This window comes from Protopterus annectens, chromosome 17.part0, assembly GCF_019279795.1.
Source record: "Protopterus annectens isolate FY-2018-M chromosome 17.part0, PAN1.0, whole genome shotgun sequence".
NCBI classification, from domain to species: Eukaryota; Metazoa; Chordata; order Ceratodontiformes; family Protopteridae; genus Protopterus; species Protopterus annectens.
This window is the reverse complement of record NC_056751.1, coordinates 217607902-217633294: the sequence shown is the minus strand read 5'-3', so window position 1 is coordinate 217633294 and position 25393 is coordinate 217607902. Positions and strand designations below refer to the sequence as shown.

The window sequence follows — 25393 nt, the reverse complement described above, 5'->3', positions numbered from 1 at the left end:
ACTATCTTTCAAGTTTGTTTTCTTAAAGGTGTATATGGCTAGACATCTTATCATTGTGATCATTTACCTAGTATTATTCCTGTGTTCCTGTTGGTGAGCATGGTGCAACAGCATCTTTAGCCAGAAGTCAATGACTGATTTCAAAGACTGCATTTACAGCTGTGTTATCAGAGTTAAGGCCTCATGTTCTGGACACTAACATGAAGAAGAACTACATTATTAATGGATCACTAGAAAAAGGAAAGCTGCATCAGAAGGTCAAGCCAACAGCAAGTCAGCCCCCTGAAACCTAAAGGTGCGGAGTAGAAATGCCTTGAATTTATCTTGCATAGAAGCATTTGCAACAGCCATTTCATGAAGAGCTTTCTCCAAATACCAGGGGAGGTTAGTCTGGATGGACCCTCTTCAAGATTTTAGCAGATGAGGAAGCAACAAGAAGCTGTGACTATAGTCAAGTGCCTTCCATGGTAGTAACACAAGGAGCTAGTGGAAGACACCAGAAGTGAGTAACACTGTTGAGATAAAGTTGGAAGCTTTCTATGCAAAGCTAATTGGGGACTGGGGGGCTCATCAAATTTGCCCTAAATTTACTTACACACAAACACACACAGGACTAGGAATACCAGAGTAGCAGCAAACAGCAAAATGAAGGCCTATATGCCAATGGTGTTTGCAAAAGTTGTGGATAATGGCTTTCTCATGCCTTCAAAGAGGATCTGGATAACCATTCTACAATTTTGAAGGCAGTGAGGAGATATTGCCCTAGCTGTTATCAGAAACAACTGAGAAAAGCTGACCTTGACTGAATATCCCATAATCTGCTTCAGTGGTATATACAGATAAAACTCTGACTACAGTCCTAAAGACACTGGTTCGATTAGTGGCTAAAGGGCTTAACAGCAGGCAGGAATGGGCATGTCTGTGTGTGTGTAGAGTGGAGTGGGGGGTGGTGGTGGGGGGTGGTTGTATGGTCATTCCAGTCAATGATCCCTGGTGAAGGCTGGAGACATTGATAAAAGAGGCACAATACTAAGAGGGGAGAAAGGGGGTAGACATGACTGATCTGCTGACAAGATGGAGTGAAACAATGCATGTTTCTATTGCACACCTGCCTCTCAGGTGAGTCCATGCAACCTATGGGGGGTATGGGTCATAAAATAATTAATTATTCCCAGTGTAAGGCAAAAGGAGAACCCTTCTGGACACCCTTAAGTTCAACAACCAGCCCCAACTTCAATCTAGTAAGCAGAGGGAAGTTAAGTAGAAGCTTGCAGACTCAGGAGATGGACGCGGGCACAGGGGTAGAAGCATGTAGGGTGATGCAGTAGAGTGAATAAAATAGAAAAATAATATGATTCTCATATTATGCAAACAGTGACAGACTAAAAAAAGCCTTATATAGGTTTATTTTTGTTTAAGATTCAAAGCATATTGATAAAGGGTAAAAGAAACAAAGCAGCTATAATACATTATTTTTGTTTTTACCTGACAATTTGATGCTGCACTGCACAAGTGGCATAAAACCTCAAACAAAAACAAAAAACCCCACAAAAACAGATGACATTTGCCATGTTTCCTGCTACACCTGGACATATTAGACCAGACATTTCTGATCTTTCAAAATGTGCAGAGAATGTTAGTTTCACACTAAATATAACTGATGAAAATTAAATGAGGGATGGCAGAACAATTCAATCACATTAGACAGGACTTCCTTAAAGAGGACGATATTTTAAGCTTACTGCTTGATGAAATCCGCTCTTAAAGACCGTGTCCCTAAACCTGAATAAACTGCGTATTGAGGATGGATGGCTGGCTGAAACAGTCTGTAAAGGTGCAATAATGCCAGCAAAAAAATTTACAGTAGTTACAATTTTCAGTCATACAAGCTTTGTTTTGTAGATCACTTATCAGTTCATGTATACATTCATCCACCACTACATGCCATGGCTGATCCTAACTGCTGCAGCAAGCATTTGCTATATGGTGCTTCTGCCCTGTTAACCTAAGCAAATTTACCATTAGTGAAGTAGACTGTCATCAAATATATGGAGCCCAAAAATCACAAGCTTTGATATACACTGATGAAGCATGCATTTTGGTAAGTTTGCTTCTATAGTCATAACTATGTTACTCCATGAAGTATATGAAACATTAATTTTCTTTGCAACATGCACAGACTAAAAACAAAATACTGAGAAAATGGATCAGTTTTATGAACACTGACAATTATTGCACCTTTACTACTTAGCATTAGTTTCTGACCTGTAATATCATTAGTGTAGTCACAATGTCCTGACCGTTCTAGTAATCACCTTACAATTAAGTAAACGCAAGTCTCAGAACAGTTTCCCAAAACATTAAAGTACAGTAAGCCCTAAAAAAGAAACATTTCACTATGAGACGTACAATAAAGAAAGCAATAGGAAGATGCTCTCTCTCTCTCTATAGGACTAGAAAATCTGCTTTACCATTGAAATAAAACTCTACTATTATGACTATTTAGTTGCATAGAATACAGGGGAGTTATATTGTGCAAAAATAAATATACTCCCTTTTACTACCAAAAAAAAAATACAGACCAAACTGTAATGCACTACAGAGAAATTAGGAAAAAAAGTTAAAACTTGAACGAAGAGTAGAAATACTGTAGATCAGCTATCAGTGTAAGGACTAAATGTGGAACATGAAGGGGAGGAGAACACAAAGGCACAATTGATATCTTTCTTTGTTGAAATACTGTAAAAAAATTGCTACATATGGCACATATACATACATATATTTAATTTATAAAAGTTTTTTTTTCTTTTTTTATAGTCACTGTAATGCTAAAATAAAATAAACTGTTTAATTTAAGGAGGAATACTTCATTATATAAAATAAAGTTTTACAAGTGAATCTATGTACTTTTTATACAGCAATTGGATCTTGATTAATTACTACGCTGGAAACCCTTGCTTGTAATTCTTCTGGTGTAGAAAATCTACTAGTTGGGTTAGTCCTGCTTTCAGTCAATCGGTATGTCGTTGCTGCTTCAAGGTTTACTATCACAGGGTTCTGTATGCTTAAGAATGGTGTGTCTTCACCTATTCTTTCATCTTCTGTTTCACTTTCTGAGCTATTGCTCACAGAGCATGAGTTGTTGTTATTTTCTGGCCTGTGCACAATGTGGCCATTGGGTTTTGTTCGTTTCACTTTTTGACTGCTTGTCACTACTTTTTTTGTTGGCTCTGGAGCTGGCTCATACTCCTGCGTGGTCTCATACTCCTCATCCTCCACTATTCTAGTTGGACTAGAAGGCAGGCTGTTGGTCTCATGGGCAGCATTGTGATGGAAAGCATGGTGATGCTGATTTTGATCATGCCTCTTCTCACGTAACCTTGGCGGGGTGACTAAAATTAGGGGTCTCTCTTCCTCTATGAATGGACTGATTGCCACAGAGGGAACAGAAACAGTCAGACTGGAAACTGGAGGAGACATCTCTGAAGGTGGGGATTTTGGAGACAGTGGATTTTCGTACTCTACAGGAGACAAACGGGCTGGTGTAGTCATAGCAGACATGTATCTGTAGAAAGGAATACATATATATATATATACATCATTATAATGTTGAAAATATGTATGCACACATTATATACATTTATACACACACACACATATATATTATGAATGAGCATTGATAAAGGGGTATGACAAAACAGTTTAGCTGAGATAAAGTACAAATTTTATCAGCACTCTGTCAATGTCTGCACTAGTAACCATTTATAATCACTACACACAAATAAATGCAAGTCAAAACAATACCATAAAAAAAAACTTCACACTTTAAAATGCAAAAACAAGTAAACAACGTTAAAAAAGTCAGTTTGATTAGTACATTATTGGTAAATCATACCCCAAACTGAAAACTACAGTTGACAAACTAAAAACTTTACATATAATAAACTCTCATACTCTTACTACATATCATTAAAACAAAATTACAAAATCAAACCTTACCTTGGAAATACAGAAGGAAGCCACCCATGAAGCATCATCTTTATAAAAAAATGTACCCCAAGTAGCCTTATTCAATTACAAAGTACACAATTACCAAATCCCAAAGCAACCTCCCCCGCAAAAAAAAAAAAAAAAAAAAAAAAAGGTAAAAGGCATATATTGTTCCACGTACAAGATCACAACATATTCACATTGCATGCTTAGGGAAGGACTTTCATGACTTGCAGCTTCACCACTCATAAAACATTCTCTAAACCTACAAGATAGGACAGGAGCTTACAGTAGGCCTGCAGTTCTTTTGTTTTTCCTACTTCAGTGTTCTACAATGTTCTCTAATCACAAGTTTCAGTAGTGACCAACACAGCAGTGTGGAGCTGGAAGAGGAAACTAACTTTTGTCCATTACTCTTGATATTCAACTTTATTGTTTACGCATGAAGACATGTACAAGAGCAAAGGTGAAAAGAACCTGGTCTTCATGTATGTAGATAACGAAAGACATGGTTCAAAACTGGCAATGTATAAAACGACAACAGCATACCCATTCTATTCCTGTGCAAAGAATTATGACATTGCCATGTACTACAAGTTTAGATTTAAATATCTGCTGTTCCTTGCAGGCTTTCTGAAGAAAAATATAAAACGTACTCCTGATGATTATAAAAATAAATGTAATCCACTCCAGAGTTATAGTTCTGTTCTCTAATAAGGCTTGTTAAATGGACTTTGCTGCACCCGCAACACTTTGGGCAAGAAACCAGGGAGATACAAGAACAGACATGCATACTTTTATGTCAATATGTCAATAAATGTGTAAATAGCCTTAAGGTTTTTTCCTGGTAGCTGAATCATTAAACGTCATATTTTATGCATGTTGCAACTTTTTCTGTACCATGCTATCACTGATAAGGTGTGAATATAGCAGTACAAGATGAAAATGTATTCTGATAACTTGGACTGACAACTTTAATCTGTATTTCCTCAGTTAAATGGTATTTTATTTCACTGGTAATTACAGCTATTTTTAATATTATGTTTGACACCTTTTAAAATATGCTAATTGTGGAGAGATGTACACTATAATTGGCATGGTTTCTTTTGTCCTGTGCAATATCTTCTTGAACATGGTGATGGCTACGGTCTTCAGTATAAAATCAAATTAACTATAATTGTGGCAGATGCATACAAAACAACCCTACAAAGCTTTTGAAGGAAAACCAGGTTAATTCCATGTTGGCCATTAGTCACGTTATTGTTTTTTTCTTTTAATGCATATTTTCTTAACTTTGTAAAAGTAAACACCTGGATAAGGTGAAATGGATACAGTGCAGATCCATTAAGTGAAACAGTTCAGCTTTCATGATGTCTGAGAATTAAATACAATGGATTAAAGGGCTGCAGTATCTAATGGTGTCACAGAGCATTTACCACACTGCTCACGGTTATTAAATTAAGTAAACTTACTTCTTCATAATATATCTAGAAAAAAAAGGCATAAGGAGGTTAACTTTGGTTCATGACCATTTAAAGTTTTCTTAATCTATGCTTGCTCCATCATTTCTTCAGCATTCCATGGCTCCCACTGCCAAATCCCTTCACTGCACAGTAGGTCATGCTTCTTAGAGTCAGATTAATGTCAATACCAAGTGTTTAGTCATGCACACATCTGTGATACTTCCTTATTATGCAGTGAGTTCAACACTACTACGTAACGTAAAGCCAGAAATAGTAATCTGTTTTCTCCAGCCTCCCAGTAAAAGTGATCTGAAACTTGTGGCCAGACGAGAAAGCCTAAAGGCAACAGTGCACAGCTCAAAGGATCACGATGGTCAGCAAATGGAAAAAAAAAAGTATTTTATCGCACCTTCATTTTTATACAGTAAATGCCGCGGTGGTATGGTGGTAGCGTTGTTACCTCACAGCAAGAGATTCTCCCATTCGATTCTCAGCTGGGCTTGGGAGTGCCTTCTGTGTGGAGTCTGCATGTCCTCCCCATGGTTGGGTAGCGTTTGAAAGACATGCGTGCGTAAATGGGCATGCCTTTGTTGAAGGTTGAGCGTCGAGCTGGCACCTCAGCGTTTTGTAAAAATCTACTGCCAATCATTAGCGGACCGGAGTTCCGCTGTGGCGACCCCTTACCGGGAAAAGCCGAAAGACAAACAACTAACATTACTGTAGTGGACAAAATAACATGACTGTTCTACGATATTGGGGGGGGGAATCTAAATATGTTAAGCACTTCTCTAGTATAATACCTGATCATAAGTGTGTTTAGGGGTTGCATAACAAACTTTTGTTTAGAGCTCCTAAACACTGTTATGATTAGGTCATGCGCTAGGGACAGTGTCAGCTATCAAACAGCAGTGACTAAAGGCAAAACAGCCTTTAAAAGCTGACAGAACTTCGCTCTGCCACACTAATATGCAAAAGGTGTGGCAGAATAAAGTGACTAATAACTACTAAAGGCTGATTTTCCTTCTACCAGAGGGGCACTTTTTTCTGCCTGCTGTATCACTGAACTGTCCTGGACTTTGCAGAAAATCTCTGACTAACTCATTTCACACTGTGCCTCATAAAATATTTGATTTTCTGGTAGATCACTGAGAAAAAGCCAGCCAATAGTGCTACTCAAGAGTTTTGTGTCTCACTGTTCAGAAAATGCATGTTAATGCAAAACCTGCTGTCCTACAAGCTTTTTAAATGAATCAGAGTGATACTTAAAACTATCCCTGGTTTTGATGTTCTATCTTCCCATTACTTTTGTAGTTGTCCAGAATTCTTAAGCAAAGTTGACAGGCACGGTGCTGTATTGTGCAATAAAGCTTCTATACTTTCTAACTGGTAGTATACAGAGAAGACAAAAGTCCATCCACTACAAAGATTTGTGATTGTGTCTGTGATCATAACCCTCATTATGTGTTCTCAGCATGGATGCCAAGATTCACTTTGACAGCAAATTTCTTAGCATCCATGTCTCTACCACACAAGTAGGCTATAACCTGAACTCCCACTGTAACCCTTTGTTTCACTCTACGTGGTAAGTATTAATTTACAGTTTTCTTGACCCCAAAATGGTCCAACAAAAAATGCCACACTGATGTGACTTTGTTTTTCAGCTGAAGGTTCTTTCTCCCACAATACATTTTTGACCTTTTCACTGACATCAAGTTTTTCTTTACATTCACTTAGGAGTATACTGAATTGACACTAAAAATTTTAGAACACAGTATTTAGATATTTATCAGTCAGAAACTCTGATGATTTATGATCTTTATCATCTCTAAACATTTTGCTTCAGCTGCAGAAACTGAATAAATGTGCTTTTTTGTGAAACATTAAAAATTATTTAAAATACCCTCACCTACTTCATTACTTTGCCAAGTCTGCATTTTTTTTTTTTGAGTTGTTAAACAGAAAAGTAAGTTGCAACTCTAGAAACTCAACAGGTTTATGCCCCCAGTGGAAGGGAAGCTAGAAGCTGCTGCTAACTGCATATTCTTTTGAGATTTTGTTGAGTGACACCTTAGTTAAATGTACATACTCTGCCCTAAGGTGATGAAAACTCAGACTAGGTTATAGTAAAAATATATATTTGTAAAAAAAAAAAAAAAAGTGGTCTAAGGTTGTATCTTCTGGTATTTAAGCCCTGACTTTGAGAGGGTTTCTGTCTATACACACTGAGTAGAGTGGAGGAGAGGTGTTGACTACAACTCTTAGCTGAGATATATAAGTATCCTGTTTTTTCAATTATTTATACTGATTGTTTCTAGCAATTTATATATAGCACTTTTTGTTGCCTGCTGCATAGTTTTTGAGTGTATTTTATTGCTATTAACTAATCTGCACGGGTAACTGATTTGTTTGCAGTTAAAAGCATTATGTGGAGTCTCATTGCTCCTTTATCTGTTTAAAAACTTTCATTTTGTGGCTTTCTGTAGTGCTTACTGTCTGTAGGCTAATAGCTTTAATATTGTCCCCACTCTCCCTCCCTGTTGGTATCTTGCTGTTATACTTGGTGGCTTTGCATTTGCCCGCCCCTACTGTAAATCTGATCTGGGACACTCCTCCCAGTCTAGTGTCATTAGCTCATTCTACCTAATACAGAGAGAACATTTGATAAGGCCTTCTGTTTCTCCTTTTTCCCTTAAAAATAAATAAATAAATAAATAAATAAATTGCCTGAATCTCCTTGTGTTCTGACTGTGCTTCTCAAACATTTTGGAAATATAGAGTATATTTTAGAGCATTTATTATAACTGTAATTGCCTTAATATTGCTACAACTCACATGCTCTAGGTTGCACTGCATCTGAAGTGTTTGTGTGTTTTAGCTGCTTTTCTGTATATATAGACTTCTCTGTATATGTAGACTAGCTACTTATTCTGCTGTGTTACTGCCTCTTAAATCATTTTTTAGTTGTGCACTTGCCTTGCTTCATTTAAAAAGTTTTAAATTGCTAATTTTGTGGAGTTTTAATTGCATTTACTGTTTAGGACTACACACTCAAGTGTGTTAGCCTTTTCTATGTTTATTTACTGTATTATTGCATTGTTTAGCCTGTTTCAACAAAATAAGTACTATCTTGTTTGCTCATTTCCCACCTTTTCTAGCTGATCATAAGTGTGTTTAGGGGTTGCATAACAAACTTTTGTTTAGAGCTCCTAAACACTGTTATGATTAGGTCATGTGCTAGGGACAGTGTCAGCTATCAAACAGCAGTGACTATCCCAGGCTTTGCTCGTCTCAGGATTTTATTTTCTGTGCTCAGAGCTATCCAGACCTTGCTGTGGTAGAGGGAAGTCCTACTGCTTACCAGTGGGACTGGTGAGCATTGTACTGCCTATCTAACACTAGAGGAGTGGTTTCCAGCTCTGAAATTGTAATTTTATTAGCCTTTTTGGGCTGATTTCTATCCCTTTCAACTTTCTGGCTTAAAAATGCCCGTGTTTGCACATTTTTCACATCGTGCAGCACTGTGAGGCTACAGTTAAACTATTCCAGGTGCCAGAAAGTCTGCTCTTCAAAATTTCCCTTAGAACTAGCTGGCTTCTCAGTAGTAGCACTAAAATATGAACCCCTGTGACTAGCACTTGCTCTAGAACCTGCTGGAAAGCACTAGGAAGCTTGAAACTGATACAAGCACTCAGCTCTCCTTGTCAATAAGGAGAAATTAATCATAGGCACTAAACAGCCTATATAATTGCAAAGTACCTTGCAAAGGTAAGGGAAAACAGCTCTTAAACTTTACAAAAAAGCACCTAAACAGGCATGTCCAAGAGTCAGCTTTTGGTGATTTCACCTGTCCACCTGGTGAATCTGGGCATACTGGGGCAATGCAGCAACTGCCTCATGTACATATACATGTACATATACAATCCTCTCCTCCTACCACCCAACACTACAACCTGCGAGAGATGCACTTACATAGCCAAACTGGAAGCAAAGCTCTCTCCGGCCAAGATTGTGCTAGACAGTCAAGAGGAGAAGGTTAACACTTGCATTACACCTCAAACAACTCATAGCCCTTCAAAACCCAAACCATCAACACCCACACATTGCAACACTAAACCCACATATGCGGAGGCCCTTATCATTAACCTGCCCAAGCAACAAGGACCTCCGAAGCCGAAACGCAAACAAACACCAGTCACAACCAAAGTGACACATAGCTCACAACACCAGTGTGCCACCCAACAACAGCCCCTAAGGCAAGACAATGTACCCAACACGTTAGTCATAGGTGACTCTATAGTCAGGCACACCCACCACATAACGCATGCACTCAAGTCACTCCACAACAAGTACAAATACGACTCTGTCATTGTCCATTCTGGAGTGAATGACTTGAGACGTACCTCCCTGGACTACATGAAAAGAGACATGGAAGAGCTCTTGGATCATGCGACCCAGGCAAGTATGACCCTAGCCCTGAGTGGCATCCTGCCTTCGCCCAGAATGATACCACAGTATAAGGACAAAATGATTGACTTCAACAGTTGGCTAAGCTTCTGGTGTCATTCAGAGGGGATCCAGTATTTGTCTGCCTGGGAAGACATGATGGACAAACCACGATGCTTTGCCAGAGATGGTCTGCACCTGTGACCCCTGGGATTCAGGTTACTGGCTAAAGCTCTTGCCATCCCTATAGTGCCTTTTTTAGGCAAGGTTCAAAGGATAAATCCACCACCATAACAGATACAAGCATGCAAAATCTGAAGGTAATGCTACTCAATGCTAGAAGTCTAAACCTCAAAATGCACTCTCTCGAGGCACTCCTAAAAATGGAGAACATTGATATCTGTGCAGTAACTGAGACCTGGTTCAAGGCTCCAGAGAGCACCCCTGCAATACCAGGTTACAATTCTTACCACACTTTTCGGCCACAAAACCAAGACCGAAACACTAAAGGTGGAGGAGTGTCCATATTCACCAAGGATATTCACACCCCCAGGCTAGTTGCCCAACACAATGCATCTGAAATTCTCCAGGTGCAACTAACACTAGGTAAGACTGCAATTCAAACTGTAGCTTGCTACAGATCCCCCACCATGCCCCAAGATTCTCACTACACCTTTCTTAACATACTGGAAAATATTAAGATACAACCAAACACCCTAATGCTGGGTGATTTCAACTACCCAGCCATTAATTGGGAAAACTATTCGAGTACCAACTCCTTTTCCCAACGGTTCTTGGAATTCATAAATTCCAATGCCCTGGATCAACTAATCCATTGTCCCACCAAGGGCTCCAATATCCTAGACCTGGTCATTACCAACATGGGAGATAGATGCTCCACACCAGTGGCCACCCCCTCATTGGTCAGGTCTGACCATAAGCAAATCACCCTTGACATCCACATCCCACCCCCACCCCCCAGTAAGGAAACCTCCTTAAAAAACATCTCCAAAGCTGCAAACTGGGAGCCATTTTTGAATCCCCAAATGATGTGGATATTCTACAAAAGGGCCTTACAGAAACAGATGCTTGGTGCCAGAGCCATGGGCTCAAGCTTAATGCCAAGAAATGTATAGTTATCCCCTTTGGAAAAAAACATGTACCCATGAATTACCACACAGGTGGCAGGACACTATAAACATCGAAAGTGTGATGAGAGACTTAGGGACACAGGTGGACAGTGGTCTCACTTTCGATAACCACATCACCACAAAATCCTTCTATATGGCACACCTCATCACTAAGGGCTTTTCATCCAGAAAAAAGGAGGTCATTGTCCAACTGTACTCATCCCTCATTAGACCCATTATAGAGTATAATCCCCCATTTTGTATGTACCTCACAAGACATCTGCAACAGCTGGAAAGGCCACAGAAATACCTCACTAAAAGAATCACAGGCCTAAAGCAGATGCCATATGCTGACCGTCTAAAAAAAAACTCCAGCTATACTCTGTGGCATATTGTCTAATCAGAGGCGATCTCTGCTTAACATACAAGGCCATGTCAAACCCTGAGCTGTTGGACATGCTCCACTTAAAGAAATCCCAATCCCTCAGAGCCACATGCTCCAGGGATCTAAACCTTGTCATCACAATGAACAAAACATCCTGCAGGGATAGGTTCCTGACCCAGAGACTCCCCATACTCTGGAATAGACTGCCCATACATGTCAAGCAGAGAGCCTCACTGGCCCTCTTCAAAAGGAACCTTGATGATTGGATGGGAGATAGGAAATTCACCCCGGGGATCATGTCAGTCGCCCTGCTAGACAGGGGTCCAGAGAAATAAATATTGTGGGAAGAAATATCCAGGGAATTGTTACGGCTAGGCTTGCATAGGCCCTAGGGCCGATAGCCTAGTGCCAACCTATGAACCTATAATAACTGACGGGCTGCAGGAAGTGAAGCTCCCTGCATAGTGGTGTGGCAGATTGCACTCACTTCAACCTAGGGCAGCAAAACTGAACCATTTTTTTTTTTTTTTTTGTCTGTCAGATTTTAATGAAGATGTCTGTCAACTCAGGGGGGTCTCAACCTAAAGTGCCACATCTGTGAGGTTAATAAGGTACTCTGAAATCTCACTATATAGGCTGTGCCTGCACCAAAACCCTTAAATATTACAAGTACTAAAAGTTATGAGAAAGGGTGGCAAAATCCCTCAAGTATAATAAAACTTCATATAAACCCAACATTGTGTGCTGCAAGGAAAACAAATAGCTCAGAGATGAGAAAATAAAGTTTAGTCTTAATTTTGACTTCATATTAAGAGTGTCATACTGTTAAGATAACAGCAATTCTGTACATGGTCAAGCTGCAATATATTACTAAAAATAAACACAGCTTATTCTTAAATGCTAAAAAAGGCAGTATGCACCCATTGTAATTATTGTGAAACTGCACTGTCTGCAATACAAGTAATTATCTAAAACAGGAAACTGAAGCCAGAAAAGGAGTACAATTTCTGCTGGACTAAAACCCCAAAAGAAAATCCGACAGCTGGTAGATCAGTAAATATTCTTCTGAACTTATATTTTGTAACTTGCTAATTTGTCATCTGTAAAGTAGCTACAACAACAATGTGGCATACCAGATCTTTGATAGAGCGATTAAATTCTTCACTAGATGACTTTAAAAAATTTGACCTGTGACTATGTACAAAAATGGTTGAGTTCAGTACAAGTCTTAGCTTATTTCTAGTACCCCCTCAACATCATCTGACATCTTCTAATAAAACTGGTTAAAGTTGACATGTCTTATGTTCTCAACACGCAAGTCATGGTACACGACTGTTACCATTTTGCAAGTTCATGCATTGCTCTTACACATGAAATACTGGACATACCTGTACCTTACACAGGATGTAGCCAGTTTTATACAGCACAACATTTACAGCCAACTGCAGCACCCACAAATGGTAATACAGCTTTTGGATACATTTTACAACCTCCTTTGAGTTTATGACGTTAAGTGAAAACATTACTGCATACATGTTCATATACTTAATTACATGCATGTTCCAAAAATTCTCCAAGTCAAACACCTTATGAAAAAGGCTGCTGATTGAGTTTTATACTAGGTAAGCCTTTCTACATTAATACTTTCTTCTAAAATGTAAAGATATACACAGGACACTTGAGTACAACAGAAGCCTGAAAAAAATGTAAGCATTACTACAGATTCAGACAGTGCCAAGGAAATGCATCTTGTTAATTTACAAGAATCTGGCTCTGCACAGCTTCATAACAGTCTATGTAGGCACTAAAGAGCAAATCCTGAGGGGAAATTCAGGCAATACTGCTAAACAAGAATCACTATATGTGAAAACTGAAACTAGAGCAGCACTTCCTCCCCTTATAATGTGCCTCCTACTGATGTCCGGTTTGTGGAGGTTGGCTCAACACTGGAAGGCAAGTCAGACAGCTGGACATTTACCTATGGTGTAATAATGTATAGAAAGATTAATTACAGCAGCAATTCGTATGAACATTACAAATGCCTCTAATTCACAAAGACTGAAAAAGTACAAAAACTCCGTCCAAATGTTGAGTTTTCTTATACCAAATGAGATGCTTATGGAACACAACTAAAAATTCAGAACAGTCTGCAGAAATTCTCTTCACACTTCTGAAAATTACCTGAAGCTTCCTTACACTTATAAAATGAGCTCCTAACTAGATTAAACAATATACCTTCTAACAAAATGTTATACAAGTTGCATCAAAACAGCTCTGTGGCTCTGTATCATGTAGCAAAAATTTATAGAATATGGTTTCACTGTCAGTATGCTGTTTTTAAATGTATGCATTAAAACATTAACAGTGAAGAGCAAAAGTTAAATGGAGCATGGCATTTAAAAAAAAACTGCATTAAATTACAAGAAGTGGAAACATCTGTGGAGGTCAATGGTTTTCATAATGCTATAACAACCACTAGTACTTGAGCTTTACCTGGTTATGAACCTCCATGCCTCTCATTCTGTTTTAAGTCTAAGGCAGTTATCTTGTTAGCACTTAGCAAAGTGCAGAGACCATACTGCTTTTACTTGCAGTTGGTTCCTGAATTCTGTAAAATCAGGATTTGTTGGCTGCCAGGATAATAGCTTTCAACCTTCCATCTCTAAAATGTGGAAAACTATAACACAGAACAAATGGGCAAAATGCTGAACTCTAAGAACTTCAATTAGAAAGCTCACAGCATAGTAATTAACACTTTAATTTTGTGCCAATCCCTTTCAACATGAAACACTAAGAAAAGTACATTTGTATAAGTATACTTACCATAACAGTAGATATCCTGATATATTACTGACTTTTGCAGTAGCCTAAACTATTTGGGTCCTTTCCCAGTGACTGGCCCACTTTCAAAACTTAAAGGGTGCCTTCCACGTGCCCAGTCAGTAGCTCAAGGGAGATCTAATAAAAGGAGTCTAATCAGTCTCTAGAGGGGAGGCAAGACACAACTGTACTATATGTTCAACGTTTAGGTCATTGTTGCAGTAGCCCAAGTTATTTGGGTCAATTACCATAATTTAGAAACTAATAAGAAAGGAGAAAAAGTAAACTGAGCATCCCAGAGTCCCTAGAGAATGGTCCTAACAAAACTTGTTCTGGACCTGGAAAAAGGAATCCAGTGTGTAGCGGTTTGCAAAAATACACAGAGGACCAAGTTGCCACTGTAGAATACATCTAGAGTCCACCCCTTTCCAGAAAGTCACTGAAGACAAAGCTCTTGTATTATGGGTCCTACCTTTGCATGAAGTGGCTTATTGTGGTGACGAACAAAAAGCAATATCATGAGACAACCAATCTGCTTTGACACTGGTTGTCCTTTCCTCTTGTCTTCACAGAAGACAAACAGCTAGTCAGCTTTCCTGAAGGTTTGAGTTATGTCTAGGTAATATCTGAGCTGCCTGTGGACTTCCAGAGTGTGTAAATTCTTTTCTCCCAGTTTTGGATAGGGAATTTACTGCTGGATCTGCTTTAAAGTTATAAAACAAATACTTGTGAAATCGAAGTGCACAGTACAACCTGCCAGACTTACAGGACACAGAAGGAAGACTGTCAAGCAAAATAGAAACAGTAATTAAAGCATTCTCTAAAGCAGATAAAATAAGAACAGCTGCAAACTTAGTCATACCCAACAGTAACCAATCACAATACTACAGGAACTTCGTTCTGCTCCTACTATAAAATCTCTTTCATATCTTCAAGCAGAAGAACTGAAACAATACTTTGCTCAGAATCAGAATGCTCAGATTGAGAAGAAATTAATGGTCACCATGTAACTCATGCCCTTCTGAGTGAAAATCAAAGTCAGAAAGAAAGAGAACTCTTTCTTTTTCCTGCCTGAAGAAGTGATCAGAAAGAGGAGAAATTAGTTTTTCATCAAATCTTACTAATCTTCCCTGTTCATATAAATAGAAACAGGAGAATACAAGATTTTCTGTGTTTAACTTTACTAGGACACCCCTGGAAAATGACTGACCCCTGGGAGACATACTCATCCCGGATTCAGCTTCTCTATGCCAGCTGAGTGAAGGACCCTCACATGCCCCTTCCTAGAATCTGATAAGACTGGTTCTTAATTGCCAGCCAAGAGCATACCTGCATCTACAAAGGATGTGGCTATTCCCTGGTCCTTGGTGACTGTAGGTGCAACACCAGGGGGACCGAGGAAAGATGAACAGTCTGAGAAATCAAGAGTGACCACAGAAGAGTCATCCACCAGATGCTAAGACACAGCAGGATGTGGCATGACATCCAAGGACTCCCTGACAACTTTCTTCATCTTGCAGACAGGTAAAGGTGACACTGTGGAGACTAGTAACACTCCATAGGCTATCTAAAGTAGAGAACAAGTGGTACTGAGGTAAGTAAGCCACTGAAAGTCTCCCCACAAGTATGAAATCCTGCCCCAAATGCACTAACCTGTAAGAAAACTGTCAAAAGCTAGAACTTTTGTTTTTTTGTTTTTTTGTTACACAAAATGTTCCCAAAACCATTTACACATATACTCTCTCAAAAATGCATGGATGGTCCCCCCCCCCCCCCCCCCAAAAAAAAAAAAAAAAAACTTCAAAACTTCAATTTCCTTGAAACACAACAGTCAAATGAGAAAAATAAGAAGTTATGTACTCAACATAACATTCCATGTTTGTTGCCCATCTCGCCTTCATTCTTTGCTGGTTGGGTTTGGAAAAGAGAATTGGTTCCAACTTGGCCTTATTCAAAAGCTCGAGAACTTCCACCGGCTCATGGATACACCCTATCCCATGATGCTCAAGGAAGATTACCCAGATCTTGTTTGCAGATAAAAACATAATCATTACCTCTAAACAAAGCAACATATCCAAAAACAAAACAGACTTAGAACAGATTCAGAGACTTGATAATCAATTTGCCAGGAAAGACCGCCCGATCCTCCAGGAGTGAAGGCGGGGGAAGGATGGTAGAACAGAAGAATGAAGGCGAGATGGACAATAAACATGGAACGTTATGGTGAGTACATAACTTCTTAATGTTATGTTGTCCTATCTCGCCTTCATTCTTTGCTGGTTGGGACAGCATCCTTAGCACCTTCATTCTTGGGTGGCTCAAGGAAAAATACTCTTCAGAAAAGTGGACCCAAAAGAGGCCCTGTTCCTGGAGGCCAAATCGATTTTGTAATGAGTGATGAAGGTATGAGGCCTTACCCATGTTACTGCTGCACAAATGGAATCCATAGGTAGCCTCATCTGGAAGGCAGATGAAGTTGCAATAGCTCTTATGGAATGGCCTTTCACTTTCCCTGGGAGTTATCTGTTCTGGGAATTGTATGTATAGGTGATACAGTCTGTAAGCCTTTTAGAAAGTGTGACCTGTGAAACTGGGAACCATTTCTTTTTGTCTGAAAAGGACACAAATAGCTGGTCTCACTTTCTGAAATCTTTTGTTCTAAACATGTAGAAATGCAATTGTCTATGCATGTCCAACTGGTGTCATTTATATTCTGCGTTGTTGCCAAAGTTTGGGAAAAAAATGGTAAGTCAATGGATTGATTTAAATTGGCCTCTGAACACACTTTTGGTAGGAATGAAGGATTAGTTTGTAAGGAAACTATCTTTGTGAAAGGTTATGTACAGAGAGTGTATAGACAAAGCCTGAAGTTCAGACACTCATCTAGCAGACGTTATGGCCACCGATAGTGCTGTTTTCCACGACAAAAACTTTATGTCACATTATGATGCGGGTTCAAAAGGGAGTAGAATCAATAGAGATAGTACAAAATTTAGGTCCCAAGCACTGGAGGTTCTTTTATTGGAGGCCTTAGTAAGAATGTACCCTTTAAGAATGTTTTGCAAAGCCTGTGGGACATGACTTTTAGTCCCATTTCCCCGATATGACAGTTTGATATAGCAGCTAATTGAACTTAAATTGTAGCCGCCGCTGCATCCTTGTTAAAAAGTTTAGCCAGAAAATCTAACGCTGCTGTGATAGGGGCAGTAAAGGGATCAAAATTGTTTTAGGAAGCCCAGCGGGAAAATCTCATCCATTTGCTAGAGTAATTTCCTGGTTGATGCCTTATGAGAGGAAATCAATATATGTCTAACTGAAGGGGAGATATCAGGCAGCCTGGCTATTTGTGGAACTGGAGCAGCCAAGCTATCAACCTTAGGGTTTGTATCGATGGATGGAATATTCCCGATGAATGAGTCAGAAGGTCTGGAACTGGGTCTGGAATCCATGGTTCCTCCTGGAGATGTGGCCACAGAAAGGTGAACCAAATCTAATGATGCCAGTATGGTGCAATGAGTATCACTGTGCTTCTCAACGTGCTGGCTTTCTGAAGGATGGAAAAGTATAAAGGAGACCCAGGAGCCAATTGTGCACAAGCGCATCCCTTGGTGACTGGACCAGAGGGGGAATCAGGGCAAAGTAGCTGCTGCATTTGGCATTCATGGATGTGGCGAAGAGGTCACAGCAAGGCTGGCCCCACCGGTGGAAAATCTCTTCCGCAACTTCCTGTTTTTGGGACCACTCATGGAGCATCAGAATAGCTCTGCTGAGTTTGTCCGCTATCACACTGGATTTCCCCGGGATGTGCATTGCTGTCAGAAGCGTTGAGAAGAGACTGCCCAGTGCCATACCCTCTGTGCCTCTCGACATAGGGGGTAGGATTTGGTTCCTCCTTGTTTGTTTATGTACCACACTACTGATATGTTGTCTGTCTGAATTGCAGTTGTTCCTACTGGAAGAGAGTCCTGGAATGCTTGCAATGTGAAAAGCACTGCTGTCATCTCTAGGACATTGATATGCAAGTGGTTTTCATGTTCCTGCCAAACGCCATGGACAGTCTTTCCCAGATAATGTCCACCCCACCCTATCTGAGAAGCGTCTGTGGTCACCGTGGTTACAGGTGGTGGGAAGACAAACGGTCGGCCTACAGTCAAGTGAGTTGAGTGAAGCCACTAGCACAGGTCCTTTTTGCAGGATTCTGTTATGATGATCTTGTCAGACAAAGGTAGATCCTGCATGGACCACTGGGAAAAAAGCAGCCATTGAAGAACTCTCATATGTATATGAGCTAGAGGTACAAATATTATTGCAGCTGCCATGGTACCCAGAACCTTCAAAACAATCTTCGCCTGTACTTTCCTTTTGGGTACAAGGTTCTCAATTTGATGATGCAAGGTTTGAATCCTCTCAGGAGGGATGTTTGGCCAACATTTTTCTTGTGTCTAAATCTGCACCTATGAATACAAGATGCTGTGATGGCAACAAGGCAGAATTTTTGAAGTTTACTGTAATGCGTAGCTGAGAGCAAAGATGAATAGTTTTGTCCCTCGCTTTTGTTAGTAGTTGCTTGGTGGTGGCAGTTAGGAGCCAGTCGTCTAGGTATGGAAACACCCGGAATCCTAGGTGCCTCAAGTGAGCCAAAACCACTGCCATGCATTTGGTGAACACTCTGGGAGCTGTAGTGAGACCAAAGGGCAGGGCTCAAAACTGGTAGTGACCGACCCCCAGCTGAAAGCCCAAATGTCTCCTGGATCGCCTGTCCATTTTTGTGTAGTAGTATGCATCCTGGAGATCTATCAAGGACATCCAATCATCTTTCCCCAGAAAGGGGAGTATCAACTGCAGTGTCACCATCCAAAACTTTGATTTCTTGACAGACTTGTTTATTCTGCTGATATCCAGAATGGGCCTCCAGTCCCCTGTATTTTTTGGAACTAAAAAGAACCTTGAGTAAGTTCTGGATCCAATTTGGTCTGCAAGGACATTTTGGATGACTTTTTTTCTAGCAACTTTTGTACCTCTAGAGTTGCATAATCCCTTTGACTGGGTGGAACATCTGGGACTGATTGTTTTTCTAATGGGGGCAGGGTATGTAATAACCTCTGGATATGATCGTTTTTACCCATCTGTCTTTTGTGATTTCTAGCCAGGCATTTGGGTACAACGACAAGCAACCCCCGACTGCCTCCAGTGACGGACAGGCAGGCCTTCTCTCAGGAGCACTGAAAGGGTTTTCCAAAGAAGGAGTCCCTGTCAACCTGGTACTGCAGACCCCCCTCTGCCGTGAGGTCAGCGTCTTCCATTGTTACTTCCCCTTCTGACCCTAGGGAAAGAATCACCATGTGCGTCCGGGAAGGTTCTTTGGAACTTATGGAAACACATTTTTCCCCCCTTCTCACCTTTGGGATAAGGTCTAGTGGGGAGGGAGAAATGGACTCCCACGGCAGACAGAGTCATTCCCTCCTGTTCACACCTGGTTAAGGTCAGTTTAACTTTGTGCCCGAACAAAGACGAGCCATTGAAAGGGGTGTTAATAAAGGAAGACTTGAAGGGTTCTGGGAAATCGCATAAGCGGATCCAGAAATATCTCCTTAATGAAATTCCTGTACCCGCTGCCCTGCTCACTCCATTGGCCGCATAAGAAAAAAGGTCGCATGGAGGAGTTTACCATGGAGTTTAAGGTGGAGAGTTGGAAGGAAACCTTATCCGAAACCCCTGCAGCTATAGTACTTTGAAGGGCATCTCCTAGCTCCTTCAGGAGATCCCTCTGTAGTCTAATGAAATGGGTCAGGTAGTTCAGCGATCAAAGAGTAAATACCACTGAAGAAATCATATGCTTTCTATATCTGTCCATTGTTCAAGACTCTTTGTTCGGTGGATGAACAAATGAGGAAGTCTCTGACAATTTCTTCTTTGTGGCCACCGCCACCACCATAGCATCTACTGGGAGACATTTGCAAAGGAACTCCTTTTCTGAAGGCATTGTGATGAACTTAACTGGCCTCCTAGGAACAGCTTCCTCTGAATCTGGAGAGCCCCACACCTTTTGACCAATTACATTCATTAACTGGTCAAAAAGCGGTGACACCCAAGAAGTGGAAGGGCAAGACCCATATGCCTCTATGTACACTGACTCATCCTCAGAAGGGTCAGAGGGCTACCAGCCACCCCTCTGCTTAAGGATCTCCAGGATGTCTACAAAGGAGACATCTTCAGAGGGTGACCATGGGGACCCTTCTGACTCATTGAGGTCTGTGATTGAGGTGGTAGACTCCTCTGGGGAGTCTAGGTGCTTCCTCTTGCACAATCTCTTCCAAGGGACCTCCACAGAGGGGTACACTGGAGAGGAGGCTTAGGGTCTCCACGCTTGGGAGGGAGCAATGGAGATGAGACTGACACTGGTGCTTTTGGGGGAAGAGTACTTGGAGCAGATAGCAGAGCTCAAAGGTCCCCTCACTCCACTTCGAGGAGCTCCACGGCTAAGAAGAACCAGAAGACTAACCCCAAAGCAGAGTGGTTAGCTCCGAAGCTGATGTAGGAGCCGAGCTCAACCGCGCAGAGGCCCCAAGAGGTAGAATCAGGTTGGACAGCTCTCCGATCCAACTCCCCTCCCTGGACTCGATGGGAGAACATCGGCTCCTAGACTCCTCAAATTCCAATGGAACTGAGGAAGTCAGAGCAGTTGTTGGAATTGACAATCCCGTAGCAGGTCCCGGTCCAGACAGTTCCACTGCAATCTGGTCCAAGTGCTCCAGCTCCGAAACCCCAGGTTGGGTCGGTGGAACAACAGAGGAAGGGGAAGGGGTCTTTGTTGGCTCCGGATCTCTCTGTGTGGGAATCGACAGAATTTTTGCTAGCGCCGGCATCCATAGGAGTCTCACCACCACCCGCTCCACATCATCATCTGATAAGCTTCTGGAGGATCGTGAGGATAAAGTTGGAGATCTCGCGGATTGCAGAAGTGGAGACTTCAAATTAGGAGATACTGGCTCCAATACAGGGGACCAGCTCAGAAAATTAAACTCTATCGGCTCCAAAACCACAACTTGAGCCGAACAGGGAGATTTTTTGGAACCAAGAACCCTTGGTTTCAAAACAAATTCTTTAGCCAATTTTTTAGGTGGCTGCGAAGATGAAGCCAAAGATGAATCCCTTTTACCCAACTTCTCTGATTTAGAAGAAGGGGATTTGTCTACAGATGTAGTGCTCTGAGTCCCTTCTAAAGCCTCTGTAAAGGGGGTTTTCAACAGTCCTCTCATAATTAACTTATTTTTATGTTCCATCAAAACCCTGGAGCTAAAAGCGTGACAAAAGGAGCAGGACTCTTGTAAGTGAAGGGCACCTAAACAGTACATGCAACTGGTATGCCCGTGTGTCAGACACATCTTCTGACTGCACTTGTCGCGTTTCTTGAAACCCAAAGGCTTAGACTCTTTAGGGTCCTTTGACACTGCAAAACACACACACACACACACACACACACACACACACACACACACACACACACACACACACACCTAATACTAAGAACCAGAAAAGAAAAACTCAACAAGACTTTTTTTTTTTTTTTTTAAATATATTACACTAACTAAGCAAGAGAATGGAGAAGTTCTCTAACTTAAACAAACTACTCCTACTAATGAGACAAAAATAGAACACAATAGGGAAAAAGGGAGATGGCCCTCTAAGTTAAATGGGCTGCAGGGAGCCCTCTAACTTAAACGAGCTACCCTGTAAAGGGGGGGGGGGGATTCATCAAGCTCTCTAACTTAAATGAGCCTGTAAGCTGGGATAGGGAGGGTTCAACAACAACAGGCCTAGCAAAAGGACGATGGCCAACACAAGAACCAGTAAACAGTAGCGGACTAAGCAAAAACACTACTAAAACTATTTCAAAGTTGAACAACAACTGTAAATTCTAAATATAATCAAATTAGAGCAAAAAAAAAAACAGAACTATAAGTAAAATTATTTCCACTTGGCCAGGATCCTAGATGGAAGTCACCCGATCTGTTTAGCGGCAAACGAGATCTGGGTAATCTTCCCTGAGCATCATGGGATAGGGTATAGCCACGAGCTGGTGGAAGCTCTCGAGCTTTTGAATAAGGCCAAGTTGGAACCGATTCTCAGTTCCAAACCAAACCAGCAAAGAATGAAGGCGAGATAGGATAACATAACATCACAATTTTCCTCAGAAAAAGAATTTTAGTGGACGATTTTCTCCAATGGCAACTTATCTGCTCACATTTTAATGACTCCTAGCCAACTGACAATTACTCTGGACCCACTGAAGGAATGCATTTCTGCAGTGAAAAGGTGTGACTGATTTGGCATCCTGTCTTTTTGATGGACTCTCTCAAGTTGCTGACAGCTGCAGTGTGTGGAAGGTGCCCTTAACCTCTGAAACTGGCCAGTCACTGAGGCAGGAACCAAATAGAGTATGCTACTGCAACAGTGATTTAAATGTTGATTGTATCATTTTTAAGACTCAAAAGGAGGAATATTCTTCATAATTAGGTAAATTTAAGCAGTATGGCCAGGATTCTCTTTACTCACTTTAGCAAATGCAACATTAAACAAGAAGTTCCACTTCCTAAAGAGAAGTACTTCTAAAGATGCTTTGACAAATGTGTAAATAAGGTCCCCTATTAGATCAACGAAAAAGGTAAAGATCGAACATCTTAGAAATCAAAAATGCCATTCTTCAGAATCGGTATTGTGAGATCGCGGTACAGTGAAGATTGGAAAATTTGCCCTTTCCTCATTGTAGTGTGATCTTGGAGTTGGTATATATAATTAGTGGAGGGTGTGGGGGGCACAGCCCCTACAATAATTATTTAGAAGAATGGCATTTTTGATCACTAGGCTGTTCGATTTTCAGCCTTTTCTTTGATCTAATAGGGACCCTGTAAATACATACTTCCAACAACTTGTAACTAGCACTGTCTGCACTTTCGAAATAAAATGACGTTACATGGCACTCAAAATGGGCAGAAAATTTCTTTCTGTTAGACTGTAAAATTGTGGAACATGTCCACATTAAAAGTATAATCAGGAATCACACTAAATGTCCATCCAATCTCTACAGATTCAGAACCACTTAAAATATTAAAGTGCTGGAGAAAACTTGCTGACCTCCTCAAAAGTTAAATCCTGGTCACAAGGACATGTATTGTATTAAATGTGTTCTACAGACTGCTGGCTAGCATTGCAATATTCCTATAAAATATTTCTATCAATCAGAAAACAAAATGACCATTTTACTTAGAAAAGTGCTTTGACAATTATTTTTCATCAGATCTTCCATGAAATTGGAACATATCAAGGTAATCCAATAGACGTTCAACTATACAAAAAGCATGAATAAACTGCTCAACCATATGCTCTGAGGTATTAGTTCTTAAATTTTAGCGCATTCAGAAAACATTGTATATAGTAGTGGAAAGCCATCTAGACACTGTACCTTTCACTGTGGGGAGAATCTTTATAAGACTCTGGGGTGGCTCTCGTACTACTGGTGTAACTGAACTGACGAGGACCTCCTATTCCATTTAGGCGCACACGATAGTGGGAAGGAGTCACATGTTGATTGTTTTCCACAGATGACATAAGCGCAGAATGACTTTCAGAAACTAGACTTTCTGATGGGCCATTACTCCAGCTAAAAATAAACAAAGATGTTAGTTCTGAATTACTGCTGTTTGCTAAATAATAATTAAATACTACACAGGGCCCACTCTTAGTTGTGGATTATGCAATCATTTTCATGAGCTTGACACAGAAACATAAAACATGAAACCAAAGCTGAACATTAAACAAATACAACCATTCCATAAAAAATAGTCTCTGAATCGATGCATCATTGATCTAAATCAGTAGTAACGGTAGTGGTAGTAGTAGCAGTAGTAGTCTTGTTTGTATGGGCAGCTAACAACAACAAAGGAAATGCTGAAGATTTCTTAGCAGTAAGCAGGTGAAGTTCACATTTCTGAAGTATTTCCTATTCAGATATCTCTAGACTTTGTAACTGTGCTATAACAGATGTATGGACTGGTCACGGAGCAGCAACAAACAAAAAATGTTCTGGCACCAGTGCAAAATAATCTATATTAGAGTGCTTTAACCCAGCACTTGGGTAATTTAGAAGTTTGTGAGTGGCTTTTTGTGAGTAAATGCAACTTTACTAAAAATGCTTATGCTATAAAGGCAATGTCTGTTAAGATTTGGGGGGGGGGGGTAAAGAATTTGTATATTAGTAATGCCTTTGTCAAGGTTTATATTGACTTCAAACTTAGCTACTGTAATTACATCAAGTGGGTTCAACAGGCCCTCAGTTACAGCTTATACAAATGGTGAAAAATCCTGTAAGAAATGGATTCCACTTTCTTCTCCTCAGACTAAAGGATCTACAGCCATATACGTCTAACTTCATTCTATTACATGGAAAGGCCGCAGTGACCTATAAACCTGACTTTAACTTTAAAAGTGTACAAAAATAGTGACAATGCCAAGAACCTAAGAAGAGAAACCATGGCAAACTAAACATTAAGATTTTCACAGACCAGCATATGTACAGATTACATCAATTAAGCTACTGAATACTAAACTAGTCTTTTCAAGGTTATACAATTTGGACAGACCACCACCTTCTGTGTACAACAGGTGTGTGTGTGTGTGTTTGTGTGTTTGTGTGTGTGTGTGTGTGTGTGTGTGTGTGTGTGTCTGCATACGCTAACAAAAATATATTTTATTTAGTTCTTGTCTTTTCTGTACTTGGCAACTTATCAGGTGTCACTGTTCAATCATTCTTTTTCTTAAATTTAATACGCAAGGAAATATTGTGGGGTCCTGTTTGCACTTTATCACACTGCAAGATAAAGTAAACATTTTTCACATTTTTGTCTAATGGCATACCTACTCCACCTGATCCACAGCATGTAGTACATCAATGCATAAAGTGTATTCAAAAGTACACACCTGTGTCCCATTGGACACTTGAGTTAGTGACGTCTACCTCACTAGGAATGCTAAATGACAAAATTCCACTAATTTATGTGTGCACTTTTCTGGATTAAACCAAGTGACATTATTTGGCATTTAGCCAAATTATTTACAAACTGGGCAAATTGTAGCAAGGAAAACTGTTTTCTAGGTGACATTAT

The 25393-nt window shown here is 40.3% G+C and overlaps 1 protein-coding gene across 3 annotated transcripts in view; it reads right to left on the bottom strand.

Moving 5' to 3' along the window:
* Window positions 1-25393, bottom strand: part of NRG1 (neuregulin 1) — a 954030-nt gene that overhangs the window by 1193 nt on the left and 927444 nt on the right. For all 3 annotated transcript variants that reach the window (XM_044059287.1, XM_044059286.1, XM_044059284.1), the window contains 2 exons: window positions 23695-23892; window positions 1-3565 (listed from right to left, as the gene is read on the bottom strand). The exon at window positions 1-3565 is cut by the window's left edge and continues 1193 nt beyond it. In XM_044059287.1, the coding sequence (XP_043915222.1) occupies window positions 2911-3565; window positions 23695-23892 (853 nt within the window). In that variant the 3' untranslated portion in view covers window positions 1-2910. The remainder of the gene's footprint in view (window positions 3566-23694; window positions 23893-25393) is intronic.